Source organism: Apiospora hydei (assembly GCF_038363865.1).
Source record: "Apiospora hydei strain CBS 114990 chromosome Unknown utg000011l_segment0_segment0, whole genome shotgun sequence".
NCBI lineage: Eukaryota > Fungi > Ascomycota > Sordariomycetes > Amphisphaeriales > Apiosporaceae > Apiospora > Apiospora hydei.
The window spans coordinates 390519-408697 of record NW_027117370.1 but is presented as its reverse complement, the minus strand read 5'-3'; the positions used below and the strand labels follow the sequence as shown (position 1 = coordinate 408697).

Sequence of the window (18179 nt, the reverse complement as noted above, 5' to 3'; positions counted from 1 at the left end):
TTCCAGGCTGGATCGGGAATCTCATTTCGTCACATTTCCAGTTCTTATCAGCGGTTTCGGTGCATGTAATCAATATCTAAACCATCAAATGTATTAAATCATAAAAACATATTCGTTCGTGGATCTAGATAATAAAACCACTTTGCTGCTCGCGATTACTTTTTCCATCGTACAAGCAACGCATGCTTTATTTACAAATTTGAAAATACACGGAAGCTTCCATTCCCAGAAAAACGCCTAGGCGATCCATTTCTTGCGAGGAACCGACCTTGATACAACAGTAATAGAATGTTTCTGCCTCCCCTTTATGCGAATTGATCATCCCGATCGACACCGACATCCTCCAACTCCGCAAAGCTATGGAAGTGCAGCGGCCGGTGCAGGTCCGCATAGAAGCCCAGCGGCGTATCGAGCTTGACCTCGACCTTCTTCTTCTCCTGGCCGCTGAACGCGTTGCCCATAAAGCTGTAGTTCCACTTCGCGTCCGTCGGCACCAGGAAGAAGCCCTTGTACCGCGGGCTCAGCAGCAGCTTGCGCTTGACGCCCATCGACGTCGAGAACCCCTGCGGCTGGTCGCTGTTTAGGTCGCGGTTCTCCACGCCCCAGCTGAACCCGTCCGGCGTCAGGCCCCACGCCGACAGCGACACCGAGCCCGGCGTGAACGACACGTCCACCGTGATCGACGACTTCTCGTCCAGCGCGCTGTGCCGGTCGCACAACCGCGAGTGCTCCGTCACGTCCGCCGCCGACATATACGGCAACTCGTTGCCCGCCACCGTGTGGATGACACCAAGCGCTTCCATCGACTTCAGGTACTCGTGCGAAGGCAGCTGCTCCGGCAGTTGCACGTTGCGCAAGCCGCCAATCTGAGGAACCAGCACGATGCAGCGAATCTCCTTCACCTGATCATTGTCAGGTGCTGACACACCGTACAGATAGCCGGCGACTTGGACTCGAAGATCGGCAATGGTGATGAACTTCTTGAGGATGTTGTTCGGCATGACATATGTGATGTCGTCCACGTCGTTGTCCACAGAAGAAACATAGATGTTGTTGGATCGCGTTCGGAGGTTGGATGTCGCAATCGCCCTGGTACGCCACTCGGTCTTGGACGCAAAGGTTTGCTGCTCAAATTGCGACGTCGTGGTGACAATGATCTCTTCGCCATCCTTGTTCTGGGTCTTGGTGGTCACGGCAGTAAGCTGCGCCTGCTCTTGCTGCTGCTTCTCAATCTCCGCAGCCTGTTGTCTCTGCATTGACGGTGCCGAAATCTCCATACCAAGAATGATATCACGCACTTCACTGGTCGTCAAACTGGAGACGTTCACGTTGTTCTTTTTTCCGTAGTCGTGCAGAATCAGGTCACGTAGCTGCGTCTCTACCTTGATCCAGTCCTCATCCGACAGACTGGGCCAGATGTGATGTTCTTGGGTGATGACAGTCTTGTCGGGACGAAGGATGAGCTTGGTCTTGTCCGGGTTGACGTGCAGAGCACGCAGGATCAGAACCAGACGCGAGAAGGCCGTGTAGGACGAGATGCTCTTGAGCCACTCGTCGTACAGGTTGAACAACACCATCTGCGGCTCAGTAGCACGCAGAATCATATCACCAAGCTTCTCCACCTTCATGGCGGCCTGGAACGGGAGTTGCAATTCCGAGGCACGAATGGAGATATTGGGGAAATCCAGCAAGTGGACTTCGAGGGGATCCAGCAGACCCTTTCGGGTGACAATAAGCTCCTTCGGCTGCTCTTCCACAGGCAGGGATCTGATGAGTGCTGCCACTTCTTCGGCCGTTTTCCATTTGGCCAATTGTCCAAGACGCTTTTGACCAGCCCAGACGCTCGTGTGGATGATCTTCAAGAACAGCTGACCTGTTCGTGGGTTGAAGATAAAGATGGCACCGTTGATGGGCTTGGTTGTCAGGTTACCTTCGAATGTCTTATGGATGGTGACTCGGTAGACGTTGGTATCATCAATGAACAGCTTCGTCTGGTTGCTGAACAGCTCAGAGTAGTTCTGAGAGTTGAGGAACTCCTGGTTGCTCTCAGACGCATACAGCTGAAGACCCTTTCGGATACGCTCGCGCAAGACGTAGAGAGCCGGGTTGGCCTTCATGACCTTGCCCATCGCCTGCTGGACAAGAATCTTCAGACCAGGGAAGTACTGTCCGTAGGCGGAGTATAAGTTGTAGGCAAGATCGATACCAATCATGAGACCCGTCGGTGAAGGGTAAATACTCATGCTGTCGTTTGTGTAATCGAGGTACTTCGCGCGAGTGTATCTTTCAATATCGTGGGAGTCGTAATCACCATATCGTAGCTGGATATCGAGCCAGAACTTGTTTGTCGTGGTAGGCTCGATGACATCCTTGGTGTCGTAAAGAAGGGAGGGTCTAGTGACATTCCACTTGTTGCTGGCAAAGAGCAGGATATCGGCGCAAGAACTGTTCATCTTGTACGACTTTCGCGGATGGATGGTTTCCTTCTGCACCGTCTCAATGCCAAGCGACTCAAGTTCTTGATCGAATACTTGGCAGAAATCCATCACAACACTTTCGTGAATCTTCTGCCACAAATGGGCACGGAAGATCTGGATCAAGGAGATTTTGAGTGTCGGAATCTTGCCGTGCAAGAAGATACCGGTAAGATCAAGTTGCACCTGGAAACCGACGTACACATTGGCACGGTTGATCGTAGGTGACCACCACAGCGTGAAGCGACGGTTAGGAATCTGGTTAAGACCGGATCTTTGGGCATTGGTAAGCTTCTTGAACTTCATGGATTCTTCAAAACCGCTGGCCTTCTCCCAGAAGAGACCTTCCCAAGAGGGGAACCCGGTAGCCTTAAAGAGAGTGTGCTCGAGAATGGTCTCGACACCACCAAGAGCCTGGATGACATCGGTACGGTAGGCGTTCAGGTTCCACAGTTTACCATCGTGCCGTTGGCTAGTCCACCAGAACGGGTTGCTCTTCATGAGTTGGTAGACCTTGAACTCGCTCCTGGCACGGAAACCCTTGTCAAAGCTGAGTGTACTTCTGTCCTTCTGGAAGAGGGTGTTGATGCGGGGAAGACCGCGATCCCAGCTGTCCTCGAGATCTTCCAGAGTGAGACGTCTGTTCTGCTGGTTCGCTTCCAGGCGCTTTTGGGAGTACTCGGTCCAGACACGCTGAGAATCAATGAACTCGGCTTCCCAAGGAATGATGTATCTGAAGATGTTGGGGATGAGTGTCTCCTCATCGTGCGTCATACCAGCACGGTAGTGAGTGACACCTGTATCAGTCTGCTTGGACCATCGCTTGTCACTAGCAGGAATCAAGATATGCGAGCCCGAAATCATGCCCAAGCCACCAAGCTCCTTGGGAGTGTAGAAGACGGCAGGAGGGAAACGAGAAGGCATTTTAGAGTTAAGACCAATCTTAACTCTTGTCTGGATCTTGGTTTCGCACTTGACGATGGTATCCAGCAGATTGATAGTGGACACTGCAGCCTCGCGGTAGTATGTGAACAGAGCAATCAAAGCGGTGTTCCACTTGTTAGCGATCTTGGTGAAGGTTGTTGATCCAGAAGACATCAGAATCTGTCTAATTCTGTTGTTGAACTTCTGGATGTCCTCCTCCGTAACTTGCAGGAAGGCATGGGCGGTGCGTTCCTTGGTGGTGTTGTCAACAAGCGACCAGACGCTGTCCTTGATGGGGAACTCGTCATTCTGGTTTCGGATCTTGGGCAAGATGCGCACTTCGAAACCGCACATCGAGAAGAGCAAGTTGGGGTTGTCTCGACTGTAGACACTTGCAAATGTGTCGTCCCACTCGATCGTTGTTACGGATCGAGGGAGGCGATTCTTCAGATCCCAGAACACGGCGCGGCCAAGGTTCACATCGTGTCTCATGAGCCGCATGCGAGAGTCTCTTGGCCAGCACTTCTTGCTCTTGTAGCCGATGACATTCTCAAAGTTGGGATCGGGCTGTTCCGTCAAGAATCTTTGGATCAAGTCCCGGGACTCTTCGGCATTGAACCGCAAGAAGACCCAGATCTTGTCAATGTATCTCGTGTAAAGACGGATCGGGTGCTTGGTTTCTGTCTCCCGATCCCGGAACTGCAGGAAATCGTTGGGGCTGTTGGGCGGCCCAGCAATTTCACTGGCTCGGTTCAGACCCAAGAGGAGCAGATCAAGCACGAGACCATAGTATTGGAAGACGAATCCAGAGAACTGGAGGCCGCGAATCATACCATAACTATTGACATGGTTCATGTCCTTATAGGTCAACTGAACGTTGTTCTTCGCACTGATGTAGTCCGCAAGGTTGTGGTCCATGATCAGGCGCAGGAGACGGTTGAGCAGGGTGAGATCGATCTTCTCGTAGACCTTGGAAAGCTCCGTCTCGATCATGACATTGCATTCTCCATCAGCAGTCTCCCAGACTTGATCCAGGTTGTTGATACCCTGAGCCCACTTGTAAGTCAAGAGGGGCGGAACCTCGGAATCGGAAGGCTTGATCCAAGCGGGGAACAGATGGCGCTGATCAGCCTGGTACCACAGATACTGGTCAAGGTATGCATCACTGATCTTCTCGATCGGCTCGATATCATAGACGGGGTTGATTGTGCTGTAGTTATCGTTCATGTCAATTTGGACCTCCTTGAAGGCACGCTGCGTCAAGAGGAATCGCTTGATACGTTCCAACGTGGTTCCGGGGCTGTCATAAGCCTGCTCAATGAGAGCAAGCTCCTCACGCTGGCTCTGGTTGAGACGACCCTTTACAGAGTATGCCTCTCGTAGCCTTTCGAGGGCGAGAATGAGAATCTTGGTGTCGTGCTTGTATGATACACTGGGGAAGGGAATGGGAGTGAATTTGCGGGACTCGAGCCAGTGGACCGTCGTCGTATAGATAGCCACAGCTTCCTCGGAAGAAACATAAGGTCCATCCTTCATGTAGTTGTGCTGTCGTTCTTGCTCAGCCTTCAACCACAGACGTGTTAGACGACCAACGTTCTTTTTCGCAACAGTCTTGTCCACAGTTGCACCCCTTCGAATACGCTCACGGTTGTAGTGAGCAACCGAGATCCACCAGTCAGCCTTGGACTTGACGTATCGAAGAATAATGTTTTCGATAGGTGCAGGTAGACCAGGCACCTTCCATGGGATGTTACTCTTCCAGCATCTCCAGGCCTCTGACAAATGCTGCAGAACCGTGTTCACCTTGTTTTGCTTAATACCCTCAGGCATCATATCCATAAGGTCGGCCATGACGGAGGCTCGGAGTTCGAGATCGAAGTGGGACTCCACACGTTGCTTCGTGACGGTCTTGGCGACTCCCTTACTGTGACGACCTTCAAACTGACGAGACAACAAGTTTCCGAGCCATCTCTCAAGAAGAGGAATAATACCTCTCATGAAGAAAAGCCATACTCTCCAAGCAGGTGCCCAGAAACCACATCCAGGTCCCTTGCCGACAGGGGCACTGTTGAAACGGTAGTAGATTAGATGCTTCAAATCCTTACAAGATCGGATTTGATGCATAAGTTTGTATTTGTATCGGTACATGCCCGTGAGCTGGCCGACGTGATTAAAGGCATAGAGAATACCATCGGCAAGCTGGAAGGCGTCGATATTTCCTAGTCGATATTGGACTTGAGCATCTACGATGAGCTTGGTCAAGCGTAGAATTTCTCGCATGAGATGGAAGGCATTTCCGAAACGTGACTTCTTTCGCTCCTTGGTAGTCAAAGTCTTGACGGGCTTCAGGTTGAAGTTGTAGTCAAGGTGGAGATAAGTAAGGTTCTTGCGGTGAATTAGGAGGTTAAGCATGTTGAAACCTTGACGACAGACTTGAAGACCTGCTTCGACCCAGTCAATGGTGGTCTGTTGGAAGAATTTGGTCTGCTTTAAGCTCTTCAGCAGATTTTGCTTGTTCAGAGACTTCGGGCGCTTTTTGTGTAGCTCGTTCAAGACAAAGGTCTTGAGCAACTTCTGATACGACACGCGAACCTTGACAGGCTGCTTTTCTGGGCAATGCTCAAGATAGAATTGCTTGACAAGGGGCACATCCTGAGCACGAACCATACGACCCGATCTGCGGTCGAATGGGAAGGGAGCCCACCAAAGACCAATTGCTGCCGCAGTGTCCTCGTTATCCAGCTCTTCGTCAGCTAGGAAAGGCTCAACGCCAGCCGGAAGCTCGAACATATCGTCTTCAGGCTCCTCGTTGTTGCCCTTGCCGAAAAGCTCGTCCTCGTGGCTGATGGTGATATTCTTCGGGGCAACAGAGCGGGAAGAGATTGGGTTTATGGACGGATCGAAGTGGAAAGCTGGCAAGTTTGGGTTATCCACCTCACTGTAGACAGTCTGGGGGCGGGAGTACCAGATCAGCTGCACACTTCTAGGCAGCGAGTTGTACAAATAGGGATATGCGACACGTGACTCGGTACGGAGGGGGTTGCGGAAGATGATTCTGTCAATGGCATTGAACTCTCCAAAGTCCTCATCATTGGGATCGATATCCTTGTACAGCGGCTCGAATCTGGGGCCACCAGGAAGTGCAACGTTGAGAGCCTTGGCTGTCATGAAACTCTTCATGTCGAACAAGTAGAGGTAATTAGGGTCGAACTTCTCACTCATCAGGGGCCGGCTGAGTCGGTGCAATGTTGCCATTTGCTGCAGAGTCAGGTTCCAGGTCTTGTAACTCGGACCATTCACGTGGGTTGAATCGATCAGAGGTCGATGTTCGTAGAACCACTCGAAGACAGCCGCATCTTCGTCTTCGTCGAGTTCCATCTGGATGGGCTCAAGAGGCTCGACGTCTTCAATGTTCTCGGACCATGACAAGGGAGGTTCCTCATCATCGAAAGGCGGGAAACGCATGCGCTTGAATAACCTTCTGTCACTCTTCTCCTTTCGCATCGTAAGCCACATGGTTGCCCACTGCGCATGGAAAATAGGTTCGATGACTCGGGGCGTCTCGTTGACAAGGGTCAGGCAACCGTTGACGTGGTACAACACCTTGACCTCTCTCGCCGACTCCCAGGGCATAGGCATGTTTTCGAGCAGCTTCATGACGGCGTGGGGCATGAACTTCAGCGCGCCAAGGTAGCTGCGCTTGTCGCTTGTGTATTTCTTCTGTGATACATCGCCGATGTCCTTGACGATCTTGCGCAAATGCTCCGGCGGCATGTCAGCCTTCTGTGTTTCCACAAAACCGGCCTTCCGCTTCTCGCCAAAGCGGTTCCTTTGCATGCGAAGCCATTCCTTCTTCTTCTGTGCGAACTTGGCGATATGGGGATCGGTAGGAGGGCGGTAGCCTGGCGGCGGCGGCGGTGCTGCGCCAGGTGGAGGAGGAAGAAAGTCGTCGGATGGAGGGGGCGGCGGCGGAGGAGGTCCCCAGCCGGGAGGTGGAGGGGGTTGAAAGGACGACATGGTTCAGGAATGATACTCGAAAATTGAGCTGTCTGAACGATGCTATCACTTTCGCGCCGCGACCCGTCGCGCTTTACGTAGCGTCCGTCTGGCGAGCGCAATCAAGGCTGCAGATTGTAAAAGAACGCGGCAGGATGATGGGTAGTGTAAGCACCGATGCACCTTTGATGTGCACGCAGATTATACGATCCGACGCGGCGACCGTGGCGTGGATTCGGCGTGGTGTTTTGATGGATGAAGTATGGGTATCGTCAGTCTTTAAGCATGCTTCATCAGTCGCCTCTAGAAAATCTCGGCTGCAATCAATGCTCTGAAGGTTGACGAGCTACGATCAGTCAAGCTAACCCAGCTTGAGGCTAGCGCGGACGAGGCAGACGCGAAGGTGGCACCGAGGTGTCTTTGTGGCTGGAGCTGTGGCCGAGCGGTCACTGCTGTGGCTGGAATTGGCGGCTGGAGAGAGAGCAGAATTGCAACCCCACTCGAACCCATCCAGCCCAGGCTGATTGGCTTATCTTAGCGGGTTGCACTGTCCTGAGCCTGCACACACAATTTTCCCAAATTTTCTAGGTGCAAAAAGGTCTTCGTCCCAGGAAAAGTATCCAACGACACGACACGATCGCGAGACCCCCGTTGAAGACCGACCACCACCACATAACGCTTCGAGACAGCTAGTCCCGCCAACACCGTCAAGATGCCTAACAACCGTGTCACCTACCGCCGTCGCAACCCGTACGTCTTTTTCCCAGTCGATTGCCGCTCTTCAATATCTACAGGCCTGTTTTGGGCAGCAGAGAGAATTGGAGCAGCAAAATCCTCCGTGATCTGGAATGGCTACTAACGCTTGTATCGCACAGCTACAACACCACCTCCAACAAGACTCGCATCGTCCGTACCCCCGGTGGTGAGCTCCGCACTCTTCACATCAAGAAGCGAGGAACCGCCCCCAAGTGCGGTGACTGCAAGGCCAAGCTCCCCGGTGTAAGTTCTTCCCATTACCACGAATTCCGACAAAACAGCGATGGGCATCGAAGAGTATCAGGAAAGGGACCAATTCGTCGGATCAGTGGGAGAATGCGCGACTGTCATGGCGGGAATATTTCATGATGGACAAACCTTTTCACCTCGGATTCGACGAAACCCCATCTTTGATCTTGCGCTTTGGACAATCAACTCCGGGCCATTGCCATGCCCATCCGATCCAGTCGGCCATCAATCGAGGAACCACCACTGACTTGCTTCTCCTAGATCCCCGCTCTCCGACCCCGCGAGTACTCCCAGATCTCGCACCCCAAGAAGACCGTCCAGCGTGCCTACGGTGGTTCGCGATGCGGTAACTGCGTGCGCGACCGTATCGTCCGTGCCTTCCTGATCGAGGAGCAGAAGATCGTCAAGAAGGTGCTCAAGGAGCAGAACGAGGGTGCCAGCAAGAAGAAATAGACGGTTGTTTTATGAGAAAAGGAAATGACGGTGGAGTGTTTTCGGTCCATCACTTGCTTCGGTGTTCTTGGGGAACAGGGCAACAGCATCGTTTACTGAACGGCTAGGTCATTTGAACAAAATGGCCGTTCACTGTTTCTAGGGCTTCTAGCGTCTAGATGATCGGAATGGAATGAACATCAAGACGCACACGACCACTTTGTCAACGTGGGCCTCGCCCGACTTCTATCCAGGCTGTTCTCGAGGAATCTGCTGGGAATGTGACTACTGCAATCTTGGTCGAAGAATTGCATGCATACTGAGGATGGGTTGACGATGGCCTCCCGTTGCTAGGGCACAAGCTCATGGCTGTTGGTCAAACAATCTTCTATGGGATTCTTGCATACCACGATATATGCTTCGGATTAGAACCTGGTACATTGAGTTCTGATTCGCAATTAATCCAGTGTATGCGCCATGCCTCCTGGAAACTTTTTTGACCAGTAGAACATTGAGGGGACCAGGTTGTAGCCCATATCGCGAAGAAGGCATACCAAGATGCCGAGTATGATCAAGTAATCAAGTAACACCTGTGCCGATTATATGGTAACTACTATGTGCATGTCACTGAATTGTATGCGTCTGTATTTGGGCGCTTCATTAAAGTATTGGGCGGAAGATGCGATGCCATGAGATAGGGTGCCAAGCAAAAAGTCCCCTTGCAAAGCTCGGCCTCTGTAGCACCGACAAATCAATTGGTTGCTCTTTTTAGTGCTAGGATGTGGTGCTCTTCAATGACGTTCTAGCTACCGAATTTCTGGCCCAGCAAATTGAATCTAATCGATCTCCATGACCGTTCGAGTTTGTACCTGAACACATCAATCCCCGAGGAGTATTCGATCCCGAAACAATGCTCAATTTATCGCGACGGTAGCTACGGAAAAGTCATCACAATGGCCTGCAGAATACCACTCGGCCGGTCTTCCGGCGCATTCGCCTCCAGCGCACTGCGGCAAGCTGCCGCTGGTGCTAGCTCACGGACGGCGGCGATGTTCACATCCTCCATCTCGACGAGACCATGCAGCATCCAGCCGCCGCAAAGGGTCACCGCATCTGCCGCACCCAGTTTCTGGACAAAGACGAGGACGAGTTCTTTCCACACATCCGCCACACAAAGCAAAAAAGCAGCAGCAGCAGCGACAACCAGCAGCCCGGCGACCAGCCCCCGCCGACCGACTTTGGCGCCCTCGACGTCCTGGGCAACACGCCCGTGCCCTCGACCAGCGTCGACATCTGCATGTGGTCGGGCTTCCAACTGAACAACGGGACGCGCGTGACGGACGGGTCGGGAGTTTTGCTAGTAGGCGGCGAGGCCTTCTCCTGGCGGCCATGGGAAGCCAAATCCTCCAACACCACGAATCAAAAACAAGGACCAGGAGAGGAATTCCGCCTCCTGAACAAAAAGGGCCAATGGGACGTCGACGCCAGCACGCTGGGCCTGCTGGGCGTGATCTGGCCGCGGCCCGATCTGCTGGTTCTCGGCCTGGGCCACGAGATGCGGCCCATCAGCCCGGAGCTGCGCAAGGCCATCAGCGTGCTGGGGATGCGGGTCGAGGTGCTGGACACGCGCAACGCGGCGGCGCAGTTCAACCTGCTGGCGACGGAGCGCGGCGTCGACGACGTGGCGGCGGCGCTGATACCCATTGGGTGGCGGGAAGGGGTCGGGGCCGGGACGGGGGACGAACCGGATGTCACGCACGAATAAAACAATAACAAGAAGAAATCAACATAGCTACTACAAGGTCCAGTCTCTACATGGTATTGGGCAATGCATTGATGGAAGAGGACGGCCGGTACCGGTTGCTTCGGGAATTTACCTGCGATATAGGTACACCTAGGCCCGAGAAAGCACAGCTAGTATACTATCACTGTGTCACACTCTCGTGGATTATGAGAAATGGTCAATCGAGTCCCATGCAATAATCAATGAAGAAGCCGAGTTCCGGTTTCTCCTTACTATGCCCCCAATGCCACACTGTACGCATGATATCAAGCCAAAAAGGAATACGGCTCCAGTTGTTCACCGCCTGGGTGATGTAGTCCTATCGACCACGTGCAGGATGGTTGGTGGTAAGGTCGATTTCGGCCGATGCAAATCTTTGTGAAATTACCCCAAGTTCCCTCATTGCAGTTGCACGTCAATAATTCTTGCATCCGTCCCCTTCTCCGTCAAGTTTGGATCAGATCATTGGTCAGATCGTGTATGCGATCATCACCTACTTGGTTTTAGGAAACCACAAGCAAGTCCTGCATATCAATATCCTCCCAATGTCTTGATGGCGAAGGCGCTGCTTTTTTCGGGCAATGCCTACTTCTTAGTACTTGCCATGAATGCACGACCAGCCGGTCTATCCAATTAGTCAATTCAGCTAGTGGACAACTATGTACTTATATCCAGTGGAAAGAACGTTCCAAAATGTGATTGATTCAATGCAACTACTCTATGATCGCTGGACAGACAGTTGCTGCTGCTTAAGCAAGCGCTTCTGCATAATTCCCGAACTCGAGCAAAACGGAGCCGCCTGAGTCGGGTTGACCCAATCACATCGTTACGTCATATCGGGAATCTCGCGATTGCACCGATTTGTACACACTACTTTACATTACTTAGGTAAGAACCATACATAAGTGGCAATTGGTGCAAGCGCATACCTTGCCTGTCATCGCCGGTCACTTCCACGATGATGCGTCAGACACCGTCGTAGCTGACCGGATTTAATCAAAACAGAGAAGGGTCCCCCCACGGGCAGAAGCTTCGACCCAGCCGGGACGGCCTGAGGGAGAAACCCAAACTTTCTCGCCGTCCGTTGGGCAGAGAATCTCATCCTGCACTCAACAACACCATTAACTACCGCATCACAAGACCTGGCCGCCGCCCAAGAGAGCCATTGCGCAATATTCACTACATCCGCAACCATCATCTCAAACAGTCACATCCAATGTAAGTCCCAGACCTCACAGCCGCCAATGACCGGAGCTCCCAACTAACTCGCTCTCAGCCAGTAAGACACAATGGAGAGTCCCAACCACGCAGATGAGGACCCCAAGCTCCTGCGCGAGCACTCCGAGATGAAGTCGTTCCAGACGAGCGGCTTCACCTACCCGGAGATCCGCGTCTTCTACCGCGCGCACCCCAAAGCCCAGGAGCTGCCGTCGGACCCGGCGCCGCTGCCCCTGCTCGTCTTCCTGCATGGCCTGGGCGGCAGCGTGGCCCAGTTCCAGCCGCTGCTGGCCAGCCTCTCCAACAACGCCTCATGTCTCGCCATCGACATGCCGGGATGCGGCCTTTCCGGGTTCGCGCCCAAGTCGTGGGCCGCCTACTCGGTGCCGGCCCTGGCCGAGCTGCTGGAGCTCGTCATTGAGCAGTACCGCGACCGCACACGCGGGCAAAAGGTCGTCCTGATCGCCCATAGTATGGGCAGCACGCTGGCTGCGCGGCTGGCCAACACGTACGGGCCGCACCGCACGATTTCTCCCCACGTGATCGGCGTCGTGGGCATCTGTCCAGTGGCGAGCTATCCAAAAGGCCACAAAATCCTCCGCATGCTGCTCTGGCTTCCCACATGGCTTTTCAACCTGTACAGAATGTGGGATCAACGTGGCGGGCTGTACAGTGCCAGTGTCACTCGATTCGTCGGGCCCGAGGCCGACCTCCCGTCTCGCGAGCTCCAATTACGCTTCAACAGGCAGAGCCGCACGGCGGTCTTCCGGCGGGTGGCCTGGGGTTTGCTTCCTACGACCGCTGACGGAGAACTTGTCGGCGGCCTGTTCGGGGAGCCTACGTGGGCTGGGCTCAACATCCCCGTCTTCCTCATCGGGGGCGAGAGCGACCACCAGACACCACCCACCGATGTCGCCCATATTTTGCAGGTCTTGGACAAAGGCGATGCTTCCACCCCAGCAGCTTCCATTCGTTTCCGCGGTTTCGCCGCGGAACTCCCTTCGCCCACGGCGGCCATCAGCCAAACATCCGCCCAGCAGCCCCTGCCGAAATCCATTAGCACTATTACTGACAAGGACTTTGAACGGCGGCGGGAGCAGCTCGGAGTCGGCGAGGAGACGTACGAAGAGTCCTCGACCCCTCGTGACGATTCCCAGACGGCTATGCCCGCAGTGCCCGAACAACCACTACAGCCAAAGAAGGTGGTGAAATCGCAAATATTGGGGAGACCGGCAGGCCACGGCTTGCTTTACACGCCGAAGACTGTCCGTACCGTGTCGGGCTTGATCTGCAACTTCCTGTCTGAGAACATCACCGGGCGGTTCGACCTGGGCTGGCAGCTTCAGTACCTCTCGCGTGAAGGCAAGTGGGACGTCAAGAACCTGGCCAAGTGGAAGAAAGTCCAGCCCGTCTCGGAGCCCATCTGCGGTATCTTCCGTGCGATGAAGACGCTTCGTGAGGTCGACGAGGATCACTCGCCCAGAGTCTTCGTTCCCAAGTATGGCAATCTCATCAAAGACATCATCGACATCAGTCATGACAATCCTGTCTACGATGCTCTGGGACTGGAGAACCACGGGATCAAGTACCACAAGTTCGCGACTGTCTCGAAGATTCCTCCCACTGACGAGGAAGTTGCAACATTCGTCAGCATGGTGAGTATTATAGGCTATCCAACATCTCACAAATATGTCGAGTTAATCAGAAGTAGGTTGACCGCGTCCGAGAAGACCAAAAGGCCAGAGCGAATGTCGAAGGGTGGAAGGAGTATGCCATCGGTGTCCACTGTCACTACGGATTCAACCGGACTGGCTATTTCATCGTGTGCTACCTGGTTGACCGCATGGACATGGACGTCCAAGATGCCATCAATACGTTTGCCGAAGCCAGACCTAACGGGATCCGACATTCGCATTTCCTGGACCGCCTGTTTCTCCGGTACTCCGGTGTTAAGAGCTGAAGAGCCTGTTCCTTTTCTTCCTTTCTTGAATGACTGATGGCGTTCGTTGGTTGGTTTGGGTGAGTAATGTTCGGGTTTTGGCATTCATTCATGGAGTGGCGCAGCAACGATGGGCTTTCTTTTCATCTTCATCTTTTCATCTTCAGCGGTTTCAAAGGGTATAGATTCAGGTATTCTTCCAGCGGTACTGGATTATTGGGTTGGCGTAGCGCAACAGGTTCCACGGGGTTCGGAAACTCTATACCCATGAGTGTTCTGCTTGTTTGTTTCCCTGCCATGGTCAACTTCTTTGTCACATAGTTGTTTTTCATCATCACAATAGCGATTGTTCTTTATCTTTCATTTCCACTTAAGCCTTTTGGAATGCTTGGGAAACTCGACTTCTGTGTTGTGTTGTTGTGTAAGTGACTGGTGACTCAATCGTGGCCCCCCTTTGATGCTAAACACACCCAAAGTGCTCAGAGATTGAATACAACCAGGCGCATACCTGGGTTTATATAAACCTACTGGGCCCCATGATGTCTGCCTGCTACCTATTTCCGATGGCCCATACCATTCAATTAACGTTGTGACTCTTTACCTTTCTCCGGTAACTCTGGACAGAGGGTATTTATTCCTGCCGATTTCCTCGCAGTAATTGAGACAGACCATCTTCCACAACTACTCTCACAAACAGATCCAATCACTTCTCACACAACTCGCTATTGAGCCTCTCAAACTGAAACATCACTCAGACCTCTTCACTTAACAACAAACCACAATCATCACTATGTCTTTCTCTATTCTCAAGTCAGTCCCTCGTGTTGGCTCGCGTGCCATTCAGGCTGCCACCACAAGGCCGGTCTTGGTTCAGCAACGCTCAACCTCCTGGATGGGGTTCGAGCAGCCCAACCCTTCGGCATATAACCATCCACCATCACAACCACCTCAGGAGGGCGGCGAGATGGAGAAGAAGAAACAGAAACTCCTCCGCCAGCAAGCAACCGCTGCCGTCCCGTCTCCTACTGGAGAGCCCAGCAGCAAGCTCCCTCCCAACAACAAAGTCACCAGCGTCCTCGACAAGGTGGTCACGCACGAAGGCTTCGTCGACTGGATGACGCAATACCTCGCCAAGGCCAAAGCGAAGAAGAAGCAGTAAAAGAAGGCGAAAGAAGCCGAGGCCCTGAACGCCGCGTGCCGCCAGCGCCGCAAGCAGCAGGCGGCCGAGGCCGAGGCGATCCGGGTCCTGGTCCGGCAGCGGCCCTACTACGAGCTGCAGACGCTCAAGCTGCGGATCCCGGGGTGCCCGGCGACGTACGGGTGCGCGCCCGAGGCGCTGCACGATCCGGCCTTCGGCACGGACCCCGTCGAGGGGTACGACCCCGTCCGCAAGTGGCGGTACGATTATCATACTGAGCGCCGGATCACGGAGCTCGCGCAGGAGGCCGCGGAGCGGATCCGGCTCGCGGCCAAGAAGAGGGAGCTGAAGAGCCAGTACCGCGAGGCGATCCGGAAGGCGCTGCGGGAGGAGCAGGCGAAGCCACATGACTAAACAGCTGCTATGTCTAGGCTATCTCTTCTGGTGGCTGGACTCGGCTTGCCTATCAGATTGACGGATGACCCATCTCTCGGGGGGAATATATAAGAGCTGGTGGGTTTCCATGAGTACATACTTTCACACATGGCATATGGCACATACGCACATGGGCTGGAGTTAGGGTGATTTCGGAGCAGTTGAGATGGGATATCGGGGGAGGAAGGATTTCACTTTCGAGTTTTGGTTTTGATGATACCCTCTCCACACACACTGTCAAGCAGGTATGCAAATTGGCTAGGACTTCTTAGACTGGTCAGCATACACATATTGAATAGCAACTTGCATTACACCCAACATCAGTGACACTTGTAAATGTGACTCGCACTTTGATCGTATACCTTCATGTACCCGTATATTACTTATTCGCTGGCACTTACTCGCCCCATTTGCAAAATTTGAGCGCTCTCTAGTACACCTTCCCGATCCAGACAAAGCATGTCAAGACGTCCTGAAGACCAACAAGAAACGCAAAATGGCTGCCATCTCACCAGACTCGGACCTCTCTCCCACAGAGTTAAATGTTCGGCCCTGCAGCAGCAGCACACATCCTACCGTCTTCAGCAACGACCCAAGCCTCGCTTCCCACCTCCACAGTGGCGTAGAAGAAGTCGTCGGGGTCGTACTTCTTCTTAATGGCAAGCAGGCGGGGGTAGTTCGCGCCCCAGAACGTCTCTTGGAAGTTTGGCTGCCTCCAATCGGCCTCGTTGACTGTAAATGAAAACCCAGCAAATGTTTTAGTACACGATGGTCAGTGTCAAGCAGCAAGAAAGAATCCAAGCACGGGACATAAGGAGGGGCGGGATGCTATCTCCTTCTCTCTTCTTGTGTGTATGGGAAGCCCGTGCGATTAGTCGGTTGCTCTATACTTACCGTAGGCTCCGCTGCCCGGCGTGACAGCCTCAATGGCCGGTACGATGACGTTCGTCATCTTATCCAGCAGTGCAACCATATCGGCCCAGGGCGCCTCGAAGGACCAAGGCAGATACAGCACCGCGTGTACGAGGGCATCGCGCCAAGCCGGATGGACCGAGTTACTGCCGCCGCCGCCGCCGCCGCCTGTCTTATCACTACCACCAAACGACGACACGTCGGTCGCGATGCCGGTCCAGGTAGCACCCTGCTCAATGACGAAGCGCCACGCGTCGGATAGGCTGTTGTTGTTATCGTTGGCGTCGTCGACGACGACGGCGCGGGGGAACAGGCGGGCGCCGTAATGCCAGACCCCGACCTGGACGATGCCCTGCGGCAGGGGGCCGAAGTACGTATCGACGTGATCGTGGTACGTATCCGATTGCTGTCGAGGGAGGAAAAGAAAGAAGGAAACAATACGTCAGCTTCTTCACATGGATGAACACGGGACGTTACCACCACCACTCTCCCACTTCACTCGGTCACTAAAATGAATCAAAGAGGTAAGAATATCTAGCTTACGGTGAAAGCAGCCGTGTAATTGACCCCCAAAGAGCCGAGGGCGGACTCGGATGGCTCCAATATGCCCTGTACGTCCTCTCGAGTCTTGTTATATGCCGTCAAGGACATGATGGAGAAGGGGCTCGTGTTAAAAACGGAGACAACCATGGTCCCGGCATCCACCATGGCCGGCAGCGCCTCGTGGAAGGCGTCGATCCCCGCGTACAAGCTCTCGGTCGGGTTGCCACTATCGGCGGCATCGAACGACAGTGTCGCACCACTGACGACGGCGTCCGGGAACGCCTTGACAGTCACTGATACGATGACACCGAACGTGCTGCCGCCGCCTCCGCTGAGGGCCCAGTAGAGGTCCGAATCCTCCGTTTTGCTGGCGGTATGCAGCTCGCCGTCGGCGGTGACCACCTCCCAGGACAGCACGTTGTCGGCCGAGAGTCCGAAATTGGTGCTGAGGGCCGAGTGGCCGCCGCCCTGTGTGTAGCCCCCGGCGATGCCGACGGTGGTACACTCGCCCCCGACCACGACCAGGCCTTTATCACGCGCCGCCCGCAGGATCTCGTACCCCTGAACACCGGCGCCGAGCTTCACCGCCGGGCCGCTGTAGCCGGCACCGTCATCGTAATCCGACAGAAATTCGATACTCTTCAGATGGTGAGTCCAGACAGCGAGCGCGCCGGCGCCCGTGGACCGGCCCAGGAAGTCGTGGCCCGTGTTCCGGATCACGAAGCGGACGTTACGACTCTGCGCGAACGCGATGGCGGCCCGTACGTCGTCGACGCCGGTCGCGTCGACGGCGTAGCGGACGTAGTTGCCGAGCTCGCAGGGGCGGGTCCGGGGCTGGAAGGGGTCGCAGCTCTGGTTGGCGAAGACGGGGGTCATGACCGACGAAGACGATTCCATACTATTTATTAAAAGATGATGCGTTCGTTATCTTGAATATCTCCCTGTAACCCTTCCTTTCCTTCATTCCTTCCTCGTGACGATACTGACTGGGTAAGCTGGGAGGCAGACTTACTGGATGGCCTCCCACTGCCATTGGCTCCGCAGACTCTCGCACGTGGCTTCGTCGTAGTTCGGGTCGTGGCAAGGGGCTCCCAGGGGCACCGTCTGGACGAGACGACCGCCGACGGTAGCGTTGAGGTTGAACCAATCCGCAACAGGAGGCCAGCAGGGATCGCCAGGGAAGCACTTGCAGAGCGATGCGGGCGAGCCACCGGTGGTAAAGGTATGAGCTAGGGAGGCGGCGATAACAGTGCCGAGCGCCACAGCGTGCGATGGGGTACTTGAGACCTTCATGCTAGCTAGAAAGCAGTAACCTGGTAGAGGACGCAAGGGATATATATATAGATATATACTATTAGTCGACTTTGCACGTATCCTGTA

The 18179-nt window shown here is 54.0% G+C and overlaps 6 protein-coding genes across 6 annotated transcripts; 4 read left to right on the top strand and 2 right to left on the bottom strand.

The window, feature by feature from the left end:
* Positions 1-305: 305 nt before the first annotated feature.
* On the bottom strand, positions 306-7415 carry PG997_015348 (pre-mRNA-splicing factor spp42; the record flags this gene model as incomplete). Its single annotated transcript, XM_066819662.1, has 1 exon — positions 306-7415. The coding sequence occupies one exon, from the start codon at positions 7413-7415 to the stop codon at positions 306-308; it is 7110 nt and encodes a 2369-aa protein (XP_066660547.1).
* Positions 7416-8106: 691 nt separating this feature from the next.
* On the top strand, positions 8107-8852 carry PG997_015347 (60S ribosomal protein eL34; the record flags this gene model as incomplete). The annotated part of the gene is made up of 3 exons (XM_066819661.1): positions 8107-8144; positions 8270-8393; positions 8661-8852. 3 exons carry the CDS (start codon positions 8107-8109, stop codon positions 8850-8852), a joined length of 354 nt encoding a protein of 117 aa, XP_066660546.1.
* A 1057-nt stretch (positions 8853-9909) lies between these two features.
* Positions 9910-10596, top strand: PG997_015346 (uncharacterized protein; the record flags this gene model as incomplete). The annotated part of the gene is made up of 1 exon (XM_066819660.1): positions 9910-10596. One exon carries the CDS (start codon positions 9910-9912, stop codon positions 10594-10596), a length of 687 nt encoding a protein of 228 aa, XP_066660545.1.
* Positions 10597-11903: 1307 nt separating this feature from the next.
* Positions 11904-13792, top strand: PG997_015345 (dual specificity phosphatase catalytic domain-containing protein; the record flags this gene model as incomplete). The annotated part of the gene is made up of 2 exons (XM_066819659.1): positions 11904-13487; positions 13544-13792. 2 exons carry the CDS (start codon positions 11904-11906, stop codon positions 13790-13792), a joined length of 1833 nt encoding a protein of 610 aa, XP_066660544.1.
* Positions 13793-14561: 769 nt separating this feature from the next.
* On the top strand, positions 14562-15323 carry PG997_015344 (uncharacterized protein; the record flags this gene model as incomplete). Its single annotated transcript, XM_066819658.1, has 2 exons — positions 14562-14876; positions 14934-15323. The coding sequence occupies 2 exons, from the start codon at positions 14562-14564 to the stop codon at positions 15321-15323; spliced, it is 705 nt and encodes a 234-aa protein (XP_066660543.1).
* A 559-nt stretch (positions 15324-15882) lies between these two features.
* Positions 15883-18092, bottom strand: PG997_015343 (uncharacterized protein; the record flags this gene model as incomplete). Its single annotated transcript, XM_066819657.1, has 4 exons — positions 15883-16076; positions 16239-16662; positions 16800-17697; positions 17812-18092. The coding sequence occupies 4 exons, from the start codon at positions 18090-18092 to the stop codon at positions 15883-15885; spliced, it is 1797 nt and encodes a 598-aa protein (XP_066660542.1).
* Positions 18093-18179: the final 87 nt, after the last annotated feature.